The 25,997-nt window shown below is 38.3% G+C and overlaps 3 protein-coding genes and 1 long non-coding RNA gene across 5 annotated transcripts in view; 2 read left to right on the top strand and 2 right to left on the bottom strand.

Annotated features, from left to right (window-relative positions):
• The window catches only part of LOC113685195 (uncharacterized), a 298,180-nt gene that overhangs the window by 89,559 nt on the left and 182,624 nt on the right, over nt 1-25,997 (top strand). The gene's annotated exons all lie outside the window — the stretch shown is intronic.
• Nucleotides 1,136-25,956, bottom strand: LOC113685199 (CCAAT/enhancer-binding protein zeta). Of its 2 annotated transcripts, none has more exons than XM_089213305.1 (34): nt 25,819-25,956; nt 25,599-25,685; nt 25,385-25,446; nt 24,882-25,134; nt 24,182-24,290; nt 23,501-23,601; nt 23,018-23,105; nt 22,744-22,811; nt 21,954-22,085; nt 21,545-21,590; nt 19,578-19,621; nt 19,153-19,237; nt 18,660-18,744; nt 18,355-18,451; nt 17,605-17,689; nt 17,232-17,311; nt 16,897-16,931; nt 16,541-16,619; nt 15,832-15,894; nt 15,292-15,372; nt 13,642-13,689; nt 7,947-8,240; nt 7,264-7,316; nt 6,657-6,703; nt 6,485-6,544; nt 5,539-5,605; nt 4,748-4,839; nt 4,608-4,653; nt 3,694-3,821; nt 3,093-3,143; nt 2,789-2,847; nt 2,540-2,631; nt 2,420-2,456; nt 1,136-1,944 (listed from the first exon to the last, which is right to left on the bottom strand). In XM_089213305.1, exons 1-34 carry the CDS (start codon nt 25,921-25,923, stop codon nt 1,705-1,707), a joined length of 3,099 nt encoding a protein of 1,032 aa, XP_089069431.1. In that variant the 5' UTR covers nt 25,924-25,956; the 3' UTR covers nt 1,136-1,704. The 2 variants fall into 2 exon arrangements, with proteins under 2 accessions (XP_089069431.1, XP_089069432.1); XM_089213306.1 differs by having other exon boundaries at nt 24,882-25,131; nt 25,819-25,955.
• On the bottom strand, nt 8,817-13,133 carry LOC149042478 (extracellular calcium-sensing receptor-like). Its single transcript, XM_089213309.1, has one exon. It carries the CDS (start codon nt 12,006-12,008, stop codon nt 9,396-9,398), a length of 2,613 nt encoding a protein of 870 aa, XP_089069435.1. The 5' UTR covers nt 12,009-13,133; the 3' UTR covers nt 8,817-9,395.
• Nucleotides 19,661-20,747, top strand: LOC149042477 (uncharacterized). The gene is made up of 2 exons (XR_016188705.1): nt 19,661-20,456; nt 20,619-20,747. It is a non-coding gene; the product is annotated as an uncharacterized LOC149042477 (long non-coding RNA).

The raw sequence follows: 25,997 nt of genomic DNA, 5'->3' as shown, positions 1-25,997 counted from the left end.
TTGTGTCTATTGAGGTCAAGTTGATGGATACGACCCTGTTAATGAATTTGTTGATTTTTATGATAATAGACGCAAGATAATGCGAAAGAATAAAATATGGCTGGACCACTGGACCTTTAGACTAATGAACTTTTTTGGGGGGACTATTTTTGAACCATTTTTTGAACCTTTTTTGAATCAATTTTTGGACCATTTTTTGGACCATTTTATGGGGGGAGGTAGACCATTAGTACTGCGGTAGCGCTTGTGAATACTATGCTTAAGAAAGGAAATCCGTGATCTCTGTCGTGTGCTAAAATCAATGACAAAAGGAAGGTAAATAAATTAAGCAATAATATACTGTATTCACAAACGGAAACGTAAAACAACTGGTGGATGATTCATGCTAACCAGTGGGTATCTTTAAGCACTAACACGAGTCGACTTGAAAGGCACACGCGTAACCCATCAGTGGAGGATCGAAAACGGGAATTGGCAATATTTTCAATAACAATTTTAGTCCAGTGTTTAGGTGCCAGTTTCGCATTCCCACGACACAAAATGAAGAAACGCTGTGACCCAGCGCAAAAATTTTGACATAACAATAGTCAATCGAAAAACCGCTCAAAATAATTTGCATGATCCATTAAAACTCCATTAGTCAGTAGCATTTACTAATACAACCACCTCCCACCCCCACCCCCCAGCCCATTCCTGCCCTCCCTCAGTGATAACAACTTGCCTCCCTGATTACTGATAGACTGCATCCGACCCCTTCCTAAGTACTAATGGTCTACCTCTCCCCCGATAAAATGATCCAAAAAAACGGTCCAAAAAGTGGCCCAAAAAAATAGTCTAAACTAGTAGTACATAGTCATCAATGTTCTTATCTATGATTAACATAAAAATCGTTTTAGTTCTTTTCATATATATATATATATATAAATTGGAAACTGAAGCATTTTTATCAAATATATATATATATGTGTGTGTGTGTGTGTGTGTGTGTGTGTTATAAAAATACTTCAGTTTCCAATTTTACGAATCAAAAATTGTACCCTTTTGAGGTCTATTATCGTTTTGTCTTTTGCATCCCATCGCCCGTCGTTTGATATTTTCAATAATTGATGATCATTTGTCATTTTACGATATATTGTTTCGCAAAAAATGTTTATTCACAGCGTCATAATCGTTAACTGAGGTGTGTACATATTTTATTCTATAATTGTTCGTGGAAATGTCGACCTGAAAAGGTTCAGAGCCATCGAAAATACTGTTTGCAATAGTGTCAACATATTTTTTGTTTGAAGCATCAGTCGGATTGTTGGCATCACCCAAATTGATCAGTTTATTTCCTTTCATGTCGAGGCCGCTTGATAAATCGAGAGAGAAGGCTTTTCAGTGGAAAGAAAAAAAAAACTAAACGAGTGAGAGATGAGATGACAAGCCTGCCATAATTGTTCAGAGAGGAGTAAAGGATACTATTGACAAAAAAAAAACAAGATGAATTAATCGAAAAACTGCAAGATAATCAAAGTAAAATTGTTCAAGCCATAGCATTCATTAACAGTAACGTCCATTCCTAGGTTAATATGGTAATTCTGAGAACTTTTGCCTTTTGAAATCCACTTTCCAATTAGTAACTCTTCGTTGTGTCACTTTCATATCATGCCCTGACATTGGATGCATTTCTACGCAAACAGATCAAGAAGAGGGCAGATTGTACTATCTTGGCCTTTTTCCACCTCTTCCTTTTGATCTAAAATTTGTTCTTCGATTGACATTGGATTCTCTTCGCGGACCTTTACTTCCGCCCCTTCCACGACCCCGATTTCCTCTCTTTGTATTCCAGTTTTTCCCCGCCTTTTTCTCTTCCCATCTAAGTTGCTTGTCGCTGGCGCTCCCTCGTTTGACATCATAGGTGCCACCTCTTGAAGCTTTGGAATTTTCAAGCAGATGAGCGAACTAAGAAAAATATTAAAAAGACAAACAAACGATTACAATTAAAAAAGACAGCATAGCAGTAGAGCAATTTTCCATTCAGTGTCGAAAGAAATCCGGCATTGATTTGTTTTGTTATTAACTTCACCAGGTGATTGGTCCACAAAACTCGCGCCACTTTCTTAATTAATCAGACGCAAAGCTAAAACCAAGCACGAGCTGGTCTCTCGCATTTTCTCGCACCTTTACCTTGAGTTCTCATTGGCTCTAAGAGTAGTTTCCTCTCTTTTGATTGGCCATTGTGATTACTGGGTTTGGTTTTAACCACACTCAATTGAAAAGCACTCTAATTTTCCACCAGTGCCCTTTGAGTAACGTTTCTGCTGTCACCTTTTCTTTAGGCAAATGCGTTCTCTCTCACACTACCTTACAAAGATTGCCATCACAGTAGGAAGGCAATGTAAACTTAACTGTAAATGAAATAACCATTCTAGCTTACCTCTTCAGCAGACGCAAACATTGAAGAAACATCTCCCCTAACGCACAAAAGGAAAAAAAGCGTTACACTCAACTAATTATGAAGAGGAGAGATTATTCAAAACATCGTATCTTCTCTCACCCTTCAGTGTTTCCCTTTTTGGACTTCGTTTTCGTGATCTGGCTTCCCTCGTCCTCGGAAAGTTCATCTGAGCTCAGGTTTTCGAGCAAAACCTACAAGACGAAGGCATTATAACAAATTGACGCATAGTTCATAGTCTAAAGAACTCACTTCGCACCCGTATTTACTAACACGTCACACCAGTCTTCTACAGCGTTGCGTGACAACGTAAAGCGCTCGCATTATGAAACGGATGATAGTGCTTTATACCTTCTCGTAATCTTTTTCCGTAAATTTTCTTTTCTTGCCTTGTGTAGTAGTTGGCTCCTCTGTAGGTAAGAAAACAAATTGAAATTAAAAACGTTAGCTAAATGGTTAATTTCTGCAGTAAACATGTTACGAGAATAGAAAAACTACTAATTTACAGGATGAAATCTTGTTGCAACATCAAATTCGCTCTACTGACCTGCAAGGAATTTATTGACGTATTTGAATTAAGGGGTTAATTGGTGCCGAGCCCTTTTCAAACGGAGAAATCTAAGCCAATAAATTGTACTGAGAAGGTTGTACATACCTGCTTGTTCCTCTTCAGAAGATGACAAATCCATAGCGTCATAATCAAATTCTGATGAGAAAAGATTCAAACAACGTCAAACTGTTGGCAGAGGGGACAAATTTAATAGAGAACTATTTCGCTGAGACAACAAGCTGTTCCGTTATTCTAAAATAAATAAACGATATTGAGCCCTTTACATCTGCAAGGTTATTTACCTAGCGTTGAATCCGTTTAATCTAAGGCGTGCGAAAATGACCTCAGCCAGGGTCAAAAAGAGGTTATAAGTGGTAAATGGAAAATAATAAGAAAATACCAGCGAAATCACAAGGACTAATCAGAAGAGAGAAAGATACCCTTAAGAGCCGAAGAAAACTTGAAGTTAAAACCAAACTGGCTAAGGCGCGGGAAAACGAGGGTGACCAAGTCGTGATTGGGGTTAGTTTTGCTTCTGATTGGTCGAGAGGATGGCGCGAGTTTTCCGAACCAATCACAGAGCTAGGTAAAGCAAAATCTGAGCAATCAAGGATCACTTTTGACATGTAATTAAAATTTGCACTAGTAATAATGAGATGAAACTATTTTAAGTGCCATCTTCTGCCGTCTTCTGGTGAACTTTTACCTTTTCCCTCCAATTCTTCGTCGTCACTTCCACCCTCCTCGCTGTTTTCGTCTTCTCCTTCGTCCTCTTCATCGCTGGCGATTGCTTTGTTTTTACTCGCCGTAGACATTTTGGAACTCTTCAAGTCACTTATTAAACCGAAAAAATAGAAAAGCTGTCTAAAAAAAAATCTGAGAGAAGTCTCTCTATAAATAGTAATGAAAACAATATAAATAAAATGTTAGGGTAACTGGTGGTTTCGCCCCATTGCAAGTTGGCCCCTTCTCAATTCGACCCAAACATCTTTTGACTCGTTACCTAACGAAAAGAACGTGATTCCTTTTCTAATTTAATTCCATCAACTGGCAAATTTATCGCGTAACCATCACAAAGTTCGATCAACACGCAAGTGCGATAGGGCAGACGCGAACTTGCAATGGGGCAAAACTTCCATGGCGTCATTTTAGCAGTGGTAGATGTACAGGGAGTGGCTCTCCTTCCACAAATTTCAGGTCATATTGGAACTCTGGGTGTAGCTTCTCGTGGAAAGGTGGGACCCGAGTGCTCGAAGGAAAAGACAAGAACCAACAACAAACTCCACCCACAGGTGACCTCAGGTCAGGGATTTAAACCTGGGCTTCAAACGCTTTCAGCACTAAGCCATCTCTGCTCACAAACAATCAGTAGATCTGTCACTGCCGCTAAGCAAACATAGCCGCCTATCTTGGGCGTTAGTTAGGGAGGGGAGGAGGTGACGAGGAGATCATCCACATTTTCCAGTACAAGATTTCGACAGTACTTAATGTTTGAATATCCTAAGGAAGCTACCCCTTCATCTGTTAGCTGAAAAACTCATATTGAGAGGTAAACCTCTCCCTCTTATCCAGCTATCTCTTTCAGGCTGTTTTGTTTAAAACAAGGCAAACTAACTTTACCTCGCGAAGTCATACTCAAAGCTAGATCGCTCCTCTAGAACATTGTCTGTGAAAAGAACAGATAAGTTGAAAGTAAATCGAGAGACTAAAAAGCATAACTCGCACACAAAAATTTCGACCATAAACAAATAAAATAATACCGAAATTTGTTTCCTTTTCAGATATTTCATCGTCAGATTCACCAGCTTTCTTCTTTCGTTGACTTTCCTTTTCTGCTTTCCGCTTGAAATACCTGAGATATACGAGGAAATATGACAAGTCCTTTGCCTTTACTCAGCGGACGATGATATAAGAGATATATCGGTGCGTGGGGGTATTATAAGATAATCAGTTTTATCAAATGGGTTGATAATGTAAATAGGTCATTGTAAAGGGTTTCAAAGGCAGACGTTTCCACCGTCAGCCCTTCGTCAGAACGAATCATCCGCGAACAATTCGCTCTGACGTGGGGCTAACGCTTGAAACGTCTCCTTTAGAGACTCTTTACGATAGCAAATTTTCATCATCAACTCAGTTGACAAAACCAATCAGTATATACTAAAACAGAGGATAGCGTTGAAGGCGCGCTCTGATAGGCTACTAAAATTCCGAAGATCCTTTGCTATTAGAGCAACTCGCGCGGGATTGCACCCGAAAATAGCCGGTGTAATCGGTAGAGAAACGAATAAGTTAAAATCATCTTTGTGTGCTTTGTTATGTCACTGTTTCAGCATATACTACTATAACCAATCACCTAGGTGTCAGTGGCAAGTAGTGGATATTTACCTCACTCCTTAGTGGCCTACTAAACATCTACTGCCCACCTCCACTCAATGAATAGTTGTTAATTATATTCTGATACTTAAATTCAGTTTGAAAATGAAGCTGACTGACGGCTGTTCGTAAAAGGAATCTATGCCACTAGTTAGATAATCAATGAATTCAATAATACCTGTGAAAGAACAGTTCATCTTCTCGTATATCTTCTTCTTTTTTAGCAAGAAACTCTTTCGTATTCACTGCAAATGAACAGGAGGTTTAACACAAAATCATTAAACATTACTTTGAGCAAGTCAACATGATTTTCATCGGGGAAATTGCATCTTCTTGAGTTAGAGGGCAAGTGTGAGGTACTTTACTGCAAATCACTGTCGCCCAGATCTGCACCTGCAGTGGATGAGAGCTGAAAACTCATTCAAGTACCGCAAAAGTTCCTTTCCGGCAAAGTTTGAACTCTTCCCGTTGAGAAAGTTTCAACCAGAATTTCTTTCACTAATTTGCCATGGAACTTAGCAGGAAAAAAAACTGTGTGAGATTCGCGTTAATCTCCCACAAGAAATAGTTAATCAAAGAGCCTCAATTTTATGCAACAGACCCAGCGTCCTTGGCTCGAGGGCAAAGCTATCAATCCTGGGTAATAGAAAACTACTCTTTAAGGGAGAAATATGCTCCACAAACCCTGTGATTTCATCACAATTAACTTTCGGGAATTGACTCAGAATCTGGGAAAAAATGAAATTAAAGAATCCCCCATTTTGAATATTGCTTAGCAACCTAGCCAATTACCCGAGAAAGTTCTCGTCCCCTCCTTAAGTTATATGTTTGGACAATTGGAATAGCATGAGTTCACATACTCTACTCAAATAATGGTTATCCTTCGATGTCTAGATATGAAGCGGTTTGTGGGCCGGGTCACTGTGTTTAGTTCAACGTAGCGACGTTCCTTGTCGGACCTTTGTACATCTCAATGGTTAGGTTTCTCTTTTTAATCTTATAACGCAGTAAAATGTAAATGTTTATGTGTACTTTTAAATGGTAGATATGAAAATTGTATGTTTTCTAGAGCATACTTTTCCTTTAATTTATAATCAATTGTTGTGCTCTTGTGCACTGCTTACCAGGCTCCTCGGCCAGCCGGCTTGATGACGTTTTCGGCTGCATCAGTGAACCACCGTGATCTGGACAAAGAGGGGAAAAACACGAATAAAAAACAATTTGAAAAAAATTTGAAACAGGTTTCAAATTTTTAAGGACGGCAAATGTCCTCGAATGATAAGGGAAAAGAGATACCTCGTTCCTTCTGCTTTGGATTTTTGTACACAAATCTGTCAAGAAACCTAAAATATGACAAAAAGAATTTGAATGTAAAAAAATGATAATTAAAGTACAGACAAGCAAGAAACATCAATAAAGTACTTTTATGATTTTTGTTTGTTTGTTTGTTCGCCTTTTTTTGGTTGTCGTTTTAGCAGTTGTCGTTGGTGATACTTGTTTTGTTCGTTTGCTACGACAAAGATCTGGCACTTAAACTGTCTGCTATCACAAAATTATCTGCTTCGTCAGTTAATGTACTTGCCTACTAACTTATAAAAAAGCTTTTTTCAAATATATCTCATTTATCTATTCATTTATTTTTTTTTTGTTTATTAATTTTTCTCTTTGAAACTATTTTCGCCACCTCTCAGGAAGTGGCTGGTTAACATGTTACAACGGAAAGCGAATAACCGTGTTAAACGGTATAGCTTGGCACTGGTCTCCTACAGCTCCGTGGCAGTGCCTGAAGTGGAAATTGGAATTTCGCAGGCTCGACTCCTGTAGGGAGCACAGGAAGTTATTTTACCCCGAGTACCGAGTGCCATTCACTGAATAATATAATTGTTCGACCGTGGCACTTTACCTCATGAGCGTAAAATCTTGCAAAGGATCTCCTTTGTACTCGATATTGTTTCCCTTAAAAAGAGGAGTAAAGGGAATCACCAATAAATCTTATGGACATATGTTGTACAGTCAAGAAAGAAGTAGATAGATTTGACACAAAATAGTTATTCTTTCTTCGGGTAGAAGAAATATTATTGTGATGATGCTGTATGTACGGATATTTAGTGTAATACAGCCTAATGAGACTCACTCACTACCTATGAAACAGGCAAAGAGCCCTTTTCGATTGAGTGTCGTAACTTCCCATGCTAGCAAAGAGTTTGGTCGGGAACTCAGATTAAATATGGAGGTTTGTTGCCTCAGGAACACGGGATCTACTCTGCAGGTTGAGTTATTGTGTGCCTGCGAGTTTCACAGGAACAAAGTAACTACAAAGGCCAATCAGATAAAGGAAAGTACCTTTAAGAACTACTAATAGCTCAAAGCAAAAAAAACCAAACGGTCTAAAGAGCAGGAAAACGGGAGCGAGAAAGTCGTGGTTTGTTTCACCTCCTTAGTTAAGTGGTTAAGAAGGTGGCGCGAGTTTTCCAAAACTGCAATTTGGGCAAAGAAAGCGACAAAGAATATGGAATATTTACAAACAGTAACACTATATATTGATTCAATCCATGGGTAATAAAATACAGACATGCTACAACTAACCTTCATAAGTGTATGAGCAAAATGGGAAACTGAAGGATGATAATGTCTGGAAAGCCTATTGAGTTCCCACAGACAAGAGTTTTCTGCCCCGCTGTACAGCGGATTTCTCTGGGAGGGCTTATAGGTTTGACTTTTCTGAGCCCCGCTTACACGTGTTTCAGTCTTTGGGGACTTTGCTGCGTCAGGATGGCGTATTTGTGGCTCTTTTCTGGCTGATGAAACCTCCTCTGTCGTGATTTTGTCCTCATCATCTTCCGAAGGGACGTCCACAAAGTGTTCTTCATCGTCTTCCTCCTGCGGTTATCGAGAATTTCAAAATTGATTTAAATTGAAGGTCAAAATTGACGTGTATTTTATTTGCTACCTGTTTGCCGGAAGAAGAAAAAAAGTCAGTCAATCCTTTCAATTCTACATCATGATAACAAACTTTCTTTTCTTTACATAGGACCGCATTACCTTTAGGGCAATGGCGAGATTTGTCTCTAACACGTTATATTTCGTCCCCTTTTTCTCGGTGATTAAATTTCTTGGAGAAGGTAAATCCAAGTTGACATTTTATTGAATACTATCCTTTCCTGTTTTTCAAGAAGTTCATGCACGTATATGGACCGAGAAATGTATTTGTGCTGACGACATCTATCTAGAAAGCTCTGAATAGTGGAAAACTCTGATTTAGAAGCGCCATACACTGATGTTAGGAAGAACTAAACTGGCAGAAACGTGGTCCATCTCTGTCTGATCAATGGTAAGTGGAATATACAAGATAAGAATCTTAAGTTCATGTGACTCGACGTGCGTTACACACCCCGCCCTTTCAAATACGAAACAAACATCAAAGAAAAAAATAAAATAAACATCAACTATAACGAAGACAGTAAGAGTTATTTATTTTATTGTTGACGGCTATATCCAAATCACTCAATGCTATTAAACGGCACAAAAAAGGCGAAAAAAAGTAAAATTCTAAGTTGCCAAACTAGCGCTTCTAACAGCAGGTATTGTTGCCATACTCAATCAAAAAGCTAATTGCGTTACAGCGTCAGCTTAGATGAAAACTATCACCGCACGTTTGTGTGTATGTTCCGCCAAACATACGCGCTGATCTGCACCCTTTTCAGCTCTTTCTTAGTTCTATCTGAATGGAACAGGATATTAAAAGCTTAATGAACAAAACGGCATGCACTAAAGCAGCCCACTGAAACGATATCCACTATCGTCGAACAACATATTTTCTTACAAAAAAGGTAGAAAAATTTGGGGTTTCATTTAATTACCACCGATTAGATGATAAACTTAGCTACTCTCGTCAATATTTTCTGTATACTGGAAATGTACAGAGAAGTTTACACATAAATCAATTCTGAGATTTCAGAGTAGAGTTTCCTTAATGGAGCCATCAATCCTGTTACGTTCATCTTGTTTCTAGTTCTTAGACTCAAAATCAATACTTTAGGTGCTTTGGCTAATCTCTGGTCTGCCATCACGCGTATTCACATTGGCTAACTTCGTGTTCCGCCAAACGTACGCGGTGATCTGAGCCCCAATGAACTCTTTCTTATTTCTTTCAGGATGGAACAAGATATTGAAAGCTTTAGGAATAAACATGCAGCCAAGCAGGCCAAACGAATCCACTAGTGTTGTGCTGCAGGCTATAACAGAAACATACCAACCTTCCTGCATTGAGAAATCCACCGAGTAATAACACAGTGCAGACAACAAAATTATGTAAAGCGAGAAGCCGATGAAGCGCGCCTCGTTGAAATTATCTGGCACTTTGCGAACTTTGAATGCATAAAAAGACGAAAGCAATGAAAGCAACAACACATACGAACAGACCATGAAATATAACGATTTTCCGACCGACGACCCGTACAGTTTACACGTGTAGAAGATGAACTGGGTCGGTTGTATCTTCTCGTTTCTGTATGGCGGATCTGAAGCGAACCATGCGGTTAACAGCACGATGTCAACAATGTTCACTAGAGCAACCAAACCGACTTGGTATTTCACTCTTGAAATGTAACTTTGAAAGGGCATCTCTGAACTGTCGACTTGGAAAAGGACCAAAATGCGAACTGACTTCAGCCACAATATGGATACAAAAGTGGTGTAGATTGCGTACCGGGAAAACTGAATCAAGCGACAAATAGAATCAGTTGGCTCTGCAATGCTCAACAGCGCCAGAGTAAAACTGGAGAAGATCGTAGCAAGAAGGAGAAAACTGAGCTGTCTATTCGAGGCTTTCACAATTGGTGTCTCGCAGTATTGCACAAACACAAGAAACATAGCCACGGTCACGCAAAATCCTAGCGCTGTCACGCAAGAAAGGAATACACCAGCTGCATCTCTGAAGTGAAGGTTTTTCACTGGCAGATCCTCGCATTTCGTTTTATCGTCGTTCGGCTTTTGTTTATGCGAGCACTCCGTGCAGTTGGTAGATCCAGGTGACTTGCTGACTGTGCCCCCCGGACATGTAACGCACTTCCAACAACATGAAGTGGTCACCTCTTGCCTAGTTCCAGGGGGACACACTTGACTGCAGAATGAAGACTGTACCGTTGTAGCAAAAGTGGCGTTTGCCCATTTGATCGCAGAGTCGTTCAGTGACAACCTTGGCTTCTTAACACTATTCCAAAATCCTACCAGGGCCTTCTTTGCAATTCCCTTGCTATTTATTTGGATGTTCACAATTTCAAAGAACGAATTCTTGGGATCACCTTCGCGATCAAATTCTACGACGCCAGTGAGTCCTGGAAAACTGACATTTTTCAAGTGGGACAACAGATCCTTTCTATCGGAGCATGCTTTCCCCGGAGGCTCTCGGTCTGAAGCGCGACACCTGAATTGCTTGTCTAAGGCGAATGCCACGGCAAATATGGCGTCTATAAGGTAGCCAAGGTAAGGATCGAACAATTTGGAAACTTCATTGTGTGACAACGGTACATTAGAGCACCTTGGGTCGGCTGCGCTGTCTGCGTCAAGGGTACAACTCCGAAATTTTTTCCAGTATTCATCCCACCACGGATTCCTTCCTAAACGAGTTTTATTCGGCGTTAAGGAATACAAGTGATTCAGGAAAGTTTCACCTTTGCGATCGCGTGGCTGAACGCCAATGGCGCCGTCCAGTAGACGAAATAACGGTCCAAGCAGCCCGCTATCCTCCGTGCTCGTTCCATCACCGAGAATCCAGGTCCGTCGCCCGAGCTTCTGCCTGTGAACTTCTTCGAAGAAAAGCTTCGCATATCCACCGAAGACCCACACCACGATGACTTTGACACTGCTCTGCTGTTTAATGCGTGACACAATCTGCCACATATCAGTAGCAGCACGAAGACGCGGAATAAACTCTGAAAAGGCCAAGCAAAAGGTTCCTCGATTATACGCCTCTTTCTGTAACGCAGAGACGCCAAACCGCCCGTAAGAATCATCCAGAGCTACCGTACCAATATACGTCCATTTGAAGTATTCAAACAGATCTGCTTGCACTCTCGCTTGTTGTCTGTCAGGCGGAACTGTTCTTAAGAAGTATGGATATTGATTGGAACTAAGCTCGTCGCTTGTTGCAGCAAAGCTTATTATTGGGATTTTGGCCATGCTGAGAAGACTTGAAATCTGAACAGCGCTCGCCGAGTCGTACGGCCCAAGAATCGTAGAAACAGGAGCAACAGCATCTCTGCTGTGGCACAAAGCTGTTTCGTTATCCATGCTGAAATTTCTGTTCGTATACATATGATACAAATCTGCATCTCGCACGAAGTCGTATGTTTCTTTAACGGCAACAGACACAGTTTCGCAGTAGTCACGGATGTCGAAGCCGAGAGTAACATTCGGAAGCAATGAAGGGTCATTGTTGATCTGTTCGATCGTGAAGATCATAGCTTCAGCGTGGCCGAGACCAACAGGAAAGAAGCCTAAACCGCATTTGTCGTTCGAATCCTTGTAATGTAACACTGTGAGTCCGCCAAGCATGGCATCACCAGCTTGAAAAGCTCTCTTAAATTCCTTCAAGGCGGCGAGTTGGTCAATACAAAACAACCAAACAACTATTCGAGCAAACATCATGAAGAAGCTAAAATAAACATCAGTCGGTTTGGAAACTGAGTTGGTTTTAAGTTAACTGTTGCAACGGTTTTAAGTCGTCTTGTGAAGGGAATACGACTTGTGTGGTAAAGAAGGCTTAAGCCGGCGTAGATTACCAAAAACCATAAAAAAAAAAAACCCACAAGGTGAGCGAGCTTAGCTTATCCTGAGCGGAAAATGTTAATACGCCGTATGAAGGGCCACAATATTCGTTGAGACCTTCAGCAAGTTCTCAGCGGTTATTGGGTAACTCAACAACGCTTTAGTGAAAGATTTCTTTTCGTCTTGTCACGAGCGCGGGACAAAGAAAAACAAAAAAAACCGCGCTTTATTTGGAAAGACAATAGCGTCACGCTTTGATAATTTAAGACTTTTCGCCCTCTCGCTCCTCTCGAGGCAGGAGCTTCGAACACCTGATATCTGACTAGGGAAGTTCATCAGACCAAAATGGGGCCTTTGAATTATGTGAAAAAAAAATAAAAGTTGTTTTCTTGGTTCCTTGAAAACCCTAGTTTGTTTCAGCTATTAACAAATAAAAGAAGGGAAGAGTTATATTTAGACAGTCGATGATTAATGGTTCTAGGGGGCAACACCCGTGAATGTAACATTTTGGTTCTACGAAAATCTAATCCTTTCAACTAACTCCTAGGAAAATTTAGATAAAGGAGGGCCGAAATTCTAAAGTTAGATTCCTTTTCTTTGGTGAAAAGATGATTTGATGTGATATGAAAATTAGTTCGTTAAGTGCCATGCAAAAACAATTACAACTGAGGGGTAAAATTACCATGACTAGACTGTCAAGGGTGCAGTAGAATCAAAACAGCACGAAAAAAATGATTTTATTGAGACACTACCAATCTCAAGATGTTTTGCTCTCGTTGATGCCAGTTGGAGACATTTCACGCGGGGGGAACAACCTGAGTGGTTCGAGACATCAAGGTTTCAAAACTGATATGCAAAGTTAATCGAAGCAGGCTGACGGGACGGGACGGGACGCGACCAGAACCGAGACAATGCCCACTCATCTGTAGAATGTTTCATTTGGAATCCACACGGAGTTTGTTCTCCACGCGAACAGTTTCCAAAATGATCTCGTCAACTTTGATGATTGTACACTGGTACACGATAATGTGTATATAGTCCGAGGCCACTTTTTATTTTTATTTTTAATTTATTTGGCTCTTAGATACATTCTGAACTGTACCATTTTCGGCTATCTCGATCTTTTTGTGGTTTTCAGTTCGCTACAACATTTTAGTAAATTATATGATCAATTTCCGATTGCCGAAATTTTTTTCTCCGATAATGTGAACCAAGAGTTTATTAAAACTACAGCATTTTTAACGCCATTGTGCCTCTCTTGACTCTTGAACCCCTAAGAGTGACTAGCGTCTATTTTCTCTCTACACTGTCTCTCCTAAATCAAACATTGAGGTCAAGAGATGAAAGTAAATGACCACCACTCTAGAGCCTCTCGATTGTTAAACAAATTCTCCTTGTCAGCCGCCGAGGAAGTGTTCACAGAACAGTAAAAGAATTTGCATGCTTATGTTTGGGTGTAAAGGCTTAATTGTACAAGACTAGTATAAAGCGCCGAGACAAAGAAACTACCCACCTCTGGTTGCTGTGTTAGGCTCTTGATTCCGGGCTTCAGCTTTGTAAGCTAAAATGAAACAAGCACCTTAGAGGGAACTGAAGCCTAAAATTGAAACATTTGCTGCTTATAGCAATTTATGTCAATGTTCGAGCGTTTTTTCATTTTTCAAATCAATTTTTTTTGGAGGGGGGGGGGGTTTAACTTTGCCTTGAAAAAATTGTTTCATACTGTGTTTTGACCCATTAGCACCGCGGCTCAGAAAATCGATATCTGCAGTTGATATTACGCCACTGGTTGCCGAAGTTGTGTGACTTCTTATGGGGATGAAATTCTTACGGAAATGTTTGGCTTCAACTTGAGTTTGGATTGGTTGTGGATGTCAAAAATCGATCCATGAGTGTGTCTGTGTTGTTTATTCAGTCATTCTTTTAACTTCGCATAATTGGTTTTAAATAGTCGTCCACGTTCTTTTCTTTTCCCGAGTGATCATTTAAAAATTCGATGCTTTCATTTATGGAAGATAGTTGCAAATGTGATCAGCTCAGTAGTCTGCGGGCGAGAGATCTATGGCAAAACTCAGCAGGGCTCTACGCAATCCCGAGACCAGTTTCGTTAGTGAGCCATCCGCTGCAAAGACTTATGTCTTCTACCGATTCGATTCTTCGCTTCGGCTCAAACTGGAAGGGCTACACACCACTCATATTTGCGAAATAAAGACCGATAAATATAAAATTTATCATAATATGCGCTGATATGCGGCCATTTATAGGTGAGAGAGGTGTTTCATCACCCCACCACTGACGTTCAACCGCTGATAATCGTTTTGAGCGCCGACGGTTTTACAGCGGGAAAAAGGGAACTTCAAACCTAGTTTTCTCGTGAAGAACAAGAAGTGAACGAAAATGAATACCGAGACTATACATCATTCCTCTAAAGCTAACTAGAAATGGATGCAACTAAAATCAGAGTTTTAGGCTTCGGTTCCCTTTAAACTTAAAATCACATTATCACAGGCGACCAGTAAGGCTAGAAAACTGAGGGAGCTTGGACGAGAAAAAAAAAATGATTGGAAAGTAAACAGTTAGAGGCATTATTAGTGTTCCCTTTCTCATGCAGTAACCGAAGGACTGCAGTACCCCTTACTTCCGCCTTTAATGGCTTGGAATTCTCGAAAATTCAACAAGTAAAAGGATCGCTCGACCGTTTTAAAAATTTAATCTACCTGTCGTACTTAAAATAAGGGAGAACACTGAGAATGAGCCAAAATAAACAAATATCGTCGCTTTCTCATATTGGTAAGGAAATTCCACCATCCAGATATTACGATAGCAGATTGAAATTAAAGTGAGAAAAAGAAAACCAAAGTATCGTCATAAAGAAAGACTGGGAGCCGATATACATGAAAAGGAAGTTATCCTATTACACTCCTCTATTTGCTTTTACTTTTAGACAGAAATCATAAATGCTACGCTGAAAATTCTGTCGTTTCGTTGTTTACACTTCCACTGAGACCAAATCCCTATTTCGCACTCTGTCCCAGTCACTCCGAGCACAAGCGTAGCTCCCAGTACGACGTCCCCGCTCCCGGCCATGCAAATGTTATTTGCACTTTTTGTGTGTGAGTGTGTTTGCAAAATGAATAACTCACCAAGTAAAAGAAAAACTCACCTCGGAAATCATAAATAGCGCTCCACAGACGAATGATGGCTGTTGGAAACTGCAAACTTGTACGATACGTTTTACAAACGCCTAGAAAACAAAGAGACGCGTTTACATACTGGCTGGCAAAATTCTAAAACTTTATAACAGATAAAAATAGTGTTAACACCCTTATCAATAACAACAACAACATCGCCATGTAGAAACCTCTATATGAAACCTGGCTTTATGAGACAACTTATAAGCATTTATTTGTGTAGTATCTGTTCTCTTTCTTTTATTTGTTTTTTGTTTGTTTTGTTTCATCTTATTTATTGTATTTTTTGTTTGTTTGTTTTGCATTGGTTTTTTTGTTTGCTTGTACATTTGTTTGTCAAAGGAACAGGTTATAAGAGCGTAATTGCACAGATTGTTATTGATGCTGAACACACAGCCTGTGTCCGGCACAAAACCAAACGCACCGTCAACGATAAAAAGATCTAGCATCGAGAAAAACATGAAGTCGTTTCTCTTTCTCGAATCATTTATACTCAGACAACACACCCTTACCTTAACACGATGCAATGAAGGGTCACTTTTAACGGACTTGTACAAAATATTCAAGAACACGGCCTTTAGAAGCAAGAAAGGAAAAACAAGTTTCATTAATCATGGTGCGCTGAGTTAAGCTCTTCCATGTCCGCTACTTAATTGGTTTTGTTGAAGAACAATTGCGTAATCAAATAACAGAAAACTGCGAAGTAACCACAACGTATTTTCACGGCTTCGTCCAGACCTAGTTTATCACTGTATTTGTACGAAAAAGAAAATCAAAGTCATCCGGAATTGCTTTGTATTTTCTTAACTTTTCTGATTGGTCCAAAAAACTCGCGCCACTTTCGGTCGCTGCCGTTTTCCCGCCTTTCAAGCAGTTTGGTTGTTTTTACTTTGAGCTTTCATTGGTTTTTAAATGTTCTTTCCTTTCTTTTGATTAGCTGATGTGATTTCTTTGGTTTTGGTTTAACGACACCCAATCGAAAAGCGATCTTTTCTGTGAAACTCTCAAGCACACAAAAACTCAACCTGCTGAGTAGATCCCATGTTCCTGAGGTGACAAACCTCCTTATTTCATCCGAGCTCCTACCCAAACCAACAATACTTCCAAAAAACCCTTCACTAGCATGGGAGGCGAAATTCATGCTCTAATTCAATATCAACCTGTTTTTATTAGCAAGTGCCACTGTAGAGGAAGTGTTACCATACTATGAAACATGCTCACCTGTTTACCAGATGTTTTCAGATTTGGATCCAGGAGTTTAGCATAAAGGGCGGAATAAAAGCGATCTGACACGGACTGCCTACGAAAAGAAAAACAATTATTTTAAGCAAACAATACTAAAACTAATGAAAATTCACTTATTTGAATTGTCCAGGCAGTCAGCGGGACCAACTGCAGAGGGATTCATTAAATTTTAAAACTGTAGCTGTTGCGTAAATTCACATCGCAGATCATATAGTCAAAAGCAATTTTCATTCCCATGCACTGTACGTGGACAGAGTTTCCAAGTAGCAACGCGTACTTGTTAACGATTCCATAACAAACAAACAAATACAATAAGTGTTACATGTTAATACCTTGATTCCATGACTTGGTAAAGTAACATCAGAGCCTGTGAAATGAATAATAATTTGAGAAAAACTCGTATGTGCACACGGGCTACTCTGATCAATGGCATTGAAAAATTGCTCCTCTGTTATTCATCGAGCAGGTAAAAGTAAAACCTATGGAATTACGAATTGATTTCGGCAATAGAACGAAAATTAACAGAAAATAAAAAGCTTTGCGTGCGGTTTGCACGTTATCGTTTCATACCGCATTTATCGACAAATTTTCGTCACCGTATGCATACATTAGGATTATGTGGATAACAAAACAAACAAATCAGAGGGTTTCGTCCATGAACACTCACTTGTACACTCGTGTTAAATGTTCCAATATGCACTGTTCGGAACAGAGTGTTTATTTGTTCATTGTACTGTTCGTCCTCTTCTGCAAAGGAGAAGAAATCGCCATCTTAAAAATAAGCTTGCAGACTGTACATGTGTGAACCTGCCTTCGTGCACGCGTTAATTCTGGTGTTCCGAGGGCTATTGTGTTCACTCGTTGACCACGAAACTAAATATAAATGAACCTCTTTCTCCACCGAAAATGCCTTCACTGTGTCTGTTTCCAAACAAAGTGGTGAGTGTTGTAACAGACTTTCGATACTTCTACCATTTTCATCAAGCAATCCACATACTTTTATTACTAAGCCACAACAGTAACTCTCTGCTGTTTTATACCTTTTGCATATGGAAACGCTCTGTTTACTCCAGTAAGAAGAGCACTCAACATTTTTGCTTCCAATTCACCCTTTGTTAAAAAAGCCTGTCGAAAAAATGTAGACAACGATGATAATTCGTACAGTTAGGCTACTAGGATTTGGCAACAGCTAACATGCATATATTTGTAACTTGTCAGTGGGGCATTACACAGCTCAAGGCATTTCCAAGGGGGGCGGGGGGCGGCTTAAAGGCAGGAAGAGTTAGAAATGAGTGGCCTTCATTTACACTACCAAAGCCACATTTGAACGTTTTTAGGTTCAAACTGAGTAACTCCTACAAGATTGAAGGATGTTATTCCTTTAGTGGCGAACGCAGGTAGTAGAAAAAATTATTAGTACGGTCCAGGGGTTTCAATAACTCTTTCCTTAAGCGGCTGCCGATGGCGTAATGTCGGCTATGCTGTGAGGCAAAACCCACACACCAGAGCCAGTTCTCTGGCTAAATAGACGGCGGTGAGAGGTCTGGGTGAAACCCCTGAGTACCTGTCAGGTGATGGAAACCCAAACAATCAGAAAATGCGCATCCAAAGATCTTTACAATTCGTAAGTTTCTTTCGTTACAGTATAGCGTATCCAATTAATTTCACAGAAATGGTTTGGAAGGATCATGGTTATGCATGCTGCCTACAATATTAAAAACAACTAGACTGAGCTACACATTATCAGTGAATGTTACCCTGTAAAGTGTACGTACAGAGAATTAACTTACCCGAAAGAATGAAAAATATATGGATATAAGTCTGGTGGCAAGTTCACCATCTTGTTTGGTAAGGATTAACTGATTGAGAAAACACACTGCAAAATATCTGCAAAAAGAAAAGCAAACTGAGGCTAGTTGCAGGAGGTGACAAGTCTGTTTTTATATCTGGAACTAATGGCTCCTTGCGATATCACCCCTTGTCAAGAAAGGCTGTTGCAATTACTTTGGTTCTGGTTCTACGACAATCGATTGAAAGGCGCTCTAAAAGCAAGTTATATGCATTAGAACTCTAACATTACATGAATAGTACTTACTGAGCTTTAATGGCAATGTTGGGTCGGTAGAGAAGTTTTTCGATCTCCTTGGTGACCACTAGTTTCATATTTGGATGTTTAGTTACTGGAGGAAAAGAAGCAAAGCAATGACAAAATTTAATGTATAAACTATTAGTTCATGCAAAGCATAATTCAAGATGGTGAGTTAGTAAGTACAGTTTACATAAAGAAAGGATAGAAGACTTACAAATAGCCAGAAAATAAGACAAAAAAAGAGGAAAGCTACAAATTAAATGGCTCCACAACTGAAGGAAAAATAGCATGGGAAAGCCGCTTAGTTTTGCTTAACAACTGGAAAAATTGCCTAATCTCCAATGCTTAGAATGAACACTCTGAGTGGGTGGTTACCCCTTTAATCTCTAAGAGTGACTGGCAGCTAATTTGACTCCTAACAGTATTTTTGTTCCCTGTTACTAATGCAGAAAAGGCTAAAATTTGCTTGACTGTGAAACCTATAAAACTGACCCCTCACCTAATGATCTTGACAGATAAACTGCTTTGGATGCTATTTTCCTGTCAGGATCTCCTATCTTGTTTATAAGTAGACTTAACAAAACCTGCAACAATAAAAAATAAACAAATAAAGTTAATAACATATTGATTAATGACAATAAAACTAGCACTTGATGGACAAATAATCTGCTAGAACATGATATCTATTCAAACTCTTTTTGCCAAAGAAACAAAAATGGTGATGATGAAAATAGTATCACTCCAAATTATCAATTATAATAGTAATTACAATAATAACATTACAAGAAGAAAAGGTAGAAGATTCTACTCACACAAAGACTGGTAACATCCCAATTAAAAATAGTTATGCCTAGCTTGATTTGCAAAATGATATTACATTCAATTCATATGTGGTGTGAATCATTCAGGTACATTGTAACTCACTTGTTCCTGTTCTGGTTTCTCTGACAATAAGTCAAACACAGCTCCTGTAAATCAATTTTTGTCATTATAATCAATTAATCAATCATGACATCAGATGAGTAGCACAATCACCATACCCACTTCCGTAACATGTATGGAAAATGTGAAAATTGCTAGTTTGGGACAAAATCACTTCTTTAGGTCTGTTTTAAATTCACATTTACTATTACAACTGATTTATTTCAAACTATTTTATTTTAGTCACATTTGATTCAAATTTGTATTTACTCATAATCCCTTGTGGGTGTGGTCTTTTTCACAAATAATCAATTTCGAGTTCACTGACACAGTAAAAAGTAGAAATAATAACATTTTGTATTACATGGAGGCTAGTATCTCCCTAGTGAGATCAACTGGCACTCTAAAAACTTTCTGCCTCTTTTTACAACTTGAAGATCACATCACCATTTTTCTATTGGAAATTCAGCTCTCTTTTTGCGATTCTTTTCATTATATTTTAGATTCCTTAGCCTATTCTTTTCCTGCTTTTTCCTCCTCCACTCTTTGATCCTCGCAAGCTTTTCTTCCTTTTTGTTAACCATACCTCTTGTCAAGCACACTTGAAGCGATATTTACGGATGGCTAAATCTCAGAAAAATTATTGAGCTTGAAGACTCCCGACATAGCGCTTTTGGTGGCATTTGTGGCGAGACTCCGTTCTCAATATGGCGTCAACATGGTAAAAAGCATAGCGACTCGGTCAAAAGTGAATATTTTGGCCGTTTCTAAAGATATGGACCCGAAAACTTGGAAATGACAAGAGAAACTTATGAGCATTGAAGTGTAATCGATTTCGAAACCCGACTTTGCCGTGTTTGAAGTATAGTAGCGAAGGAGCAGGTAAGTTGATGAAAAATATTATTGCGTAATCAGGTTTTACAAAACCGTAGCGACTGTTTTACACTGATATTTCTCCGTTTATAGTCAATCCTTTAGACTGATTTTTCGCTATTTTAGAACACCAAGTATGAGCATTTGGTTGATGTGTTTTTGTTCCCACAGGATTCCAGTTCAGTCATTCTGCGGACAACAACTTGGTGTACTTCCAAATTCTGAAACCCAGCGTTACACAAAGGATACTTAAGAATGATAAATCTTTTCTATGCGTTTTAATAAACTTGAAATGTCAAAGTTTTGCTCAAATGAAGTGTTTATTGTGTGTTATCATTAGGTGTAATTTGTTTGCTCAAACGAGCATTCTTTCAGTGAAAAATGTATTTAAAAAATTTTACCACTGAGATTGTGTTACACGTTACAACCAAAATTGGCTCGATTTTTCATCTTTCACGGGTATTTTCTCAAAGACAGCAATGTGGTTTTCTGATTTTTTGCTTTTACTATAATCAATAAGAACAACTTTACCTGTAAGCAAAGATTTGGCTTCAATGAAATTGTAAAACAGAAGAAATCATTGAAAGTTTGCAGTCAACCCCCTATGGGCATGGTGATTGTGCTACTCATCATCAATGAACCAAGACTCCTGATGAGCCTCTTTTAAAAGACAGCCATTGTTCTTCATTCCACTGATATAATCAGTGTCAACAGGTTTTTGAAATAGACACTCACAGTTGAGTCAAAGAAATTTGTCAACCATGTTTTTTTTGTTTTTTTTTTGTTTTTTTTTTGTTTTGTTTTTGGGGCGGAGGGTAGTATACAACCATGTTGGGGATAGTATACAGCCACGTGGGAGGGGGGAGGGGGGGGGGCAGTATACTGCCTGTGGGCAAGGTAGCCACAGAGAAAGCCTGTGGATATTTGAGGCACATTGCTATCCTTTTGATAAAGGAATAATCACCGAGCTGAAAAGCTTGTATTGATGAATGAATTCACCTTATCAGAACTAAAGGAAACATATACAGAAGAGTATGAAGTATGAAATACTGATGTTAGCCTGCAAAGGGTTATTGCATTCTTTAAGTCTGTCTTACCCAGTATTTTGCTTCTGATGTTTACCAAAGTGTCCTGAAGAAGTTTCTGAAAAACAATCCAAGATATGGGTATCACTTATCAAAAAATATATGAAGATTTTTGTGTATTTATAATTTTTCTTGCTTTCTTTTAATAGTGCTTCAAAACAAAAATCAGTTTCTATATAATTTGTGAAATTATAAAACATAGCTACAAAATATTGACAATGTTCCATGTGTTTTACTCTGACTATTTAAAGTGTTGTTTAAAAATTGTTTACGAAAAAAAATGATCACATATAAATTAGTTTTATCTCAAAGTTGATTCTCAAATTCTTGGTTTGCTCATCTGTGAACAATTATGAATGTAATTTTTTTTAGGATGATACCAGTATACAATTTTCAGAGGAAACTATTGATTGACAAATACCTCAACAACTTCAACAAACTCTTGATATCTCTGTTTCAGCTGCTCCTCAAAGTACCACAGAATAAGACGTCTGTCTCGTTCATCCCAGCCACCACCCTTGTGGACAATCTCAACAAATGACAACAGTGGATGCTGCACAGTGGAAATATACATCATCATGATGTAAAATAAAACAATAATAATAAAACAATAAAGTTTATAAAGAAAGATGTTTTTGTCTTGTCACAAGTGTGGGACAAAGAGAAAAATTCTGCATCCTCATGAGGAATCCAACCTCAGACCTTCGCATTCCGTCTTCCAATGGTCTATCTTTAGTGCTACATCAATCTCCATCAAAATCTATGCTCCATCTTTCTTATTCTAATACAGTTTCTTGAGTATGAAAGCCATCTTCGCAGTAATGAACACTACTTGAGCAGTAGTGAAAATAAGGCCGAAAAAAATTCAGGCCTGTACAGGATTTGAACCCATAACCTCTGTGATACTGATGTGAAGATCACTTTCATACTCATGTCTTTATTCGCAGTTCAAATATATGACTTTCATATATTCACAGTTGTTTAATATAGTTTCTGTTGGCAGGCATAAATATGTTATGAACCTGAGTCATTTTAGCCTGAGCGGCTATGTTAAGATAATCAAGAATGAACCAAGGATAAAAGCAGTTTTCACTTGAGATCAAAGTAAACTGCAAAGTGCAAATTACATGTCACATCTTTACTGGTTAATAACTGGTTCATTTGGAAATTATATCCATTTTGCATTAACTTTTGTCACATTGTTAACAAACCTGAGCAAATTTTTTAAGCTTGCGATTATTTGGAAGTAGCAGGGTCATCCAAAGTTCTTTCAACATGTCTGTAATTTACAAAAACATAAAAAATTATCACGATGCACAACTATTAATAATAATTTTATTGCTAATTGATGTCACTTACATCAATTTATGGGTATAAATGAAAGCTAGAACTTTTTAATAGTAAGATATAAAATGGGCAAGACAATGCAATTAGAGATAAAGGAAAAAAAACATAAAGTTTCCACAAAATCACATTGCAACTCACCTACAGCTATAATACTCTCTCTTCTACCTTTCTTTTTAGCCATGCCAATTAATATATCTAAGGTTTTAAGGCCGTGTACAGCAGATTCCTGTGAAATAAGTCAAGAGGCATATGAAATAAAATTTAGATCTTTCTTACTCATCATACGCCATTAACAGGAGAGGCATACAACCTAATTGTTATCTTACAACCTAATTAATGTTGGCCTTCATTCAGAGACATGTATGTGGTATGAAAAAGCTGTATGTAGGAAATTTCCAGGAGCAGTACTCTAGGTATTAAAGAGCAAACAAGCAGGTCATACATGTATATACATGTATGTGTCCTGGAAACTGCTTAGGTCAGTAATAAGGAAAGCAGCAAGTGACTATATAGAGTGATTACGAAAGATTTTTATTAACATTTGAGTATTGATGTTAGTCTGCATTTTTTTCCTCTGTTCAGATTAGGTCAGCTGTTTCCTTAAGCTGTTCTTAGACCTACCTGGACTTGAACAGTGAGCGCAGCAACTTTGTCATTCAATGTTCCTGAGCTTACAACAGATTTTAACCACTGTGAATCTGATGACTTCTCTTTTACTTTCACTAAAAAGTACAATTAAAAAGTAGTTAGACCCACTGAATAATTCAAATAAATAGAAATAAGGTAGCAAAGCTGCCTCTTCAGTTTTGGTCATAAATACCTGAGGCACTCAAACTGGTAAGTTACAGATATGTTGGAAAAACTAACAGAAGTATCTGTTGTTGTTTATATGATAAGCCAAAGTATACAAGCACCTGGATTGGTTCTTAACTATGATCTATTGGAAGACAGCTGTCATGTCACCATTAACAATATTTTGCTTTTTTATCATGTAAGACAAACAGATTCTATGTTGCCGTATAGAACAGTAATTGGTCACAGAAGATGTAATGTGGTAAAAACACTCAATTTACTGACATACATGACTGCGCTGAGGTGTTCTTACCACATTTTGATGTTATCTACATGTATGATCTATCATTGGACAAAGACACCAAAACATGTCTCTTGATGTAGTCACCACTGATTAATGTGGATCATAACATTTCAAGTTTAGTTAAATCAGGTCTCTCTAAGGCAAGGAGATCTACTAGCAACACAACTTAACATGAAAGAATACTTACTGTACAGCTACACACTCACTTTTATCATAGATGCCAACTTCCTGCTCAAAAAGATCAGCTGCTTCCCTGGAGAGGCATATAACATCATCCTGACCAGGGGTGGGGTAAGTGGTATTGTCTTCAACAAGCTGCAGAGAAGTACAGAAAAAAAGGCAGTAACAATAAATTATAAATTATCAAATCAGTTGATAATTATTATTGATTTTAAAGCAAATATTGACCAAAACAGTGTAAAATTAGTTTAATTCATACATGGATCTAACATTGTTTAGATAAATAACCTTGACTGTAGTAAAAATGAAGACACAAAAAGTGTAAATCAACCAGTAGTTTGAAATCATCTCTATTAAAAACAAATTCTACTTTGTATCTTTACTTACAACTCATGAAGCATGTATAAAGTTTTTATCAAATACAAATGTAGATTCTATGTTGTAGTGTTTCTTTTCAGTAGTAGATCATAGATGACATCAAATGTGCAAGGAACAAAAAAAAAAAGTATCACACAAGGCACATGAATATTGAACATGGAGACTTATGAAATTATAAAGTTACTGCTAGAAATGGTAATTAAATTAACTTGATTGTACCCACAAATCAGATAAAGGCTCTTTCTATTTCCTTATTACATGTAACTTTAACACTCCTCTCTTCTCTTGGTTGGTTTATAATTACAAACTTTTATTTCAAAGTTGATTGAATCATTATAAGTCACTTACCAAATCATACCACAGGCCACCAGGTTTAATCAGAAGTTTTTGCCTTGGACCTCCTTTTCTTTCAGGCAAAACTTGGGGGACCTGTGCTGTCACAGTTGATCCTGTAGATTTGGATGTATTTGTGACTTCTGATTCTTTCCTCTGATTTTTCTTCTCTTTCTTTGCACTTTTTTCTTCTTGATCCTTCTTGAGACTTTCCTTAGATTTTACGGCAGTACCTGCACTTTTGTCTTGATTAATATCAAGCTCACTACTGGATAATAATCAATGAAAGCAATTTAAAATCAAACTTTTTAGTATCACAGATCCTCAATCAATACCTTATTTGCTTACCGGCAAAATCGTTTCACTTCAAGTTATGCAAGATGGCTATCTAGTATGCCAAGAAGGCATCAATCTAAATTTTTATCAGGATACCCGAGTAATTTTTTTCACTCTACCTTAACATCCATCACTCAAGACTGAGTATGATCGAGCTAAACTGCATGTTAATGAATACTCACTTAAGTTTTTCGCCTTTGAAGGTGACTTTGTCCAAGCCCAGCTCCTTGATGAGTGACATTATCTTATGAAAAAAATAGAGGCTGGGTGTGAAAAAACACAATATATTAAGGGTATTTAAAGCTTATCCTCTGCGCGAAAGTTCTATTCGTTTAACAAACGCTAGAGTCGTCGTCGTCTTCATTCACTGGGCATGATAATTGCAATTTGCAATACCTCTTTTTCCTCAACATTTCCTGACGTCTCCTCGTCAGCAGAAAATTCATCTGATATATCAACATCTTTTAACATCTCAAAGTCGTCCTGCCACAAAATGGATGTTAAGTTCAATTATAAGTTACAAAGAACTGCTACATGTGAAATCTATGCAAATGTGCATTTATAAACAAAAAAAAATTGATCCAGATACGAAAAAAGATTTTAAAATGCTACCAGCCTTGTCTCCTCCGACCGCAAGAACATCCTCGAGTGAAAACCCATGAGAATCTTTCGGTTTTCTTTTCTTTTTTCTCTTCGTAACCTTAGCCTGTTTGTCCGCCATCTTGGAAAGTTGCACGTGTGCTGATATGACTGTCATGTCGTATATCACAGAGCGTGACTCAAGTACCCTGTCAT

Source organism: Pocillopora damicornis, chromosome 7 (genome assembly GCF_964200805.1).
Source record: "Pocillopora damicornis chromosome 7, jaPocDami1.2, whole genome shotgun sequence".
NCBI classification, from domain to species: Eukaryota; Metazoa; Cnidaria; class Anthozoa; order Scleractinia; family Pocilloporidae; genus Pocillopora; species Pocillopora damicornis.
This window is presented reverse-complemented; position numbering and strand designations above follow the sequence as displayed.

What these genes read in the sequence shown, in the direction of transcription:
- LOC113685199 (XM_089213305.1), bottom strand. Translation starts at nt 25,923, where the DNA reads ATGGCGGACAAACAGGCTAAGGTTACGAAGAGAAAAAAGAAAAGAAAA. An exon ending in AGTTTGTTGAAGTTGTTGAG is followed by an intron (nt 21,591 to 21,953) that starts GTATTTGTCAAT and finishes ATTGTTTTTCAG; the next exon opens with AAACTTCTTCAGGACACTTT. An exon ending in AACATTGCCATTAAAGCTCA is followed by an intron (nt 18,452 to 18,659) that starts GTAAGTACTATT and finishes TTCTTTTTGCAG; the next exon opens with ATATTTTGCAGTGTGTTTTC.
- LOC149042478 (XM_089213309.1), bottom strand. Translation starts at nt 12,008, where the DNA reads ATGATGTTTGCTCGAATAGTTGTTTGGTTGTTTTGTATTGACCAACTC.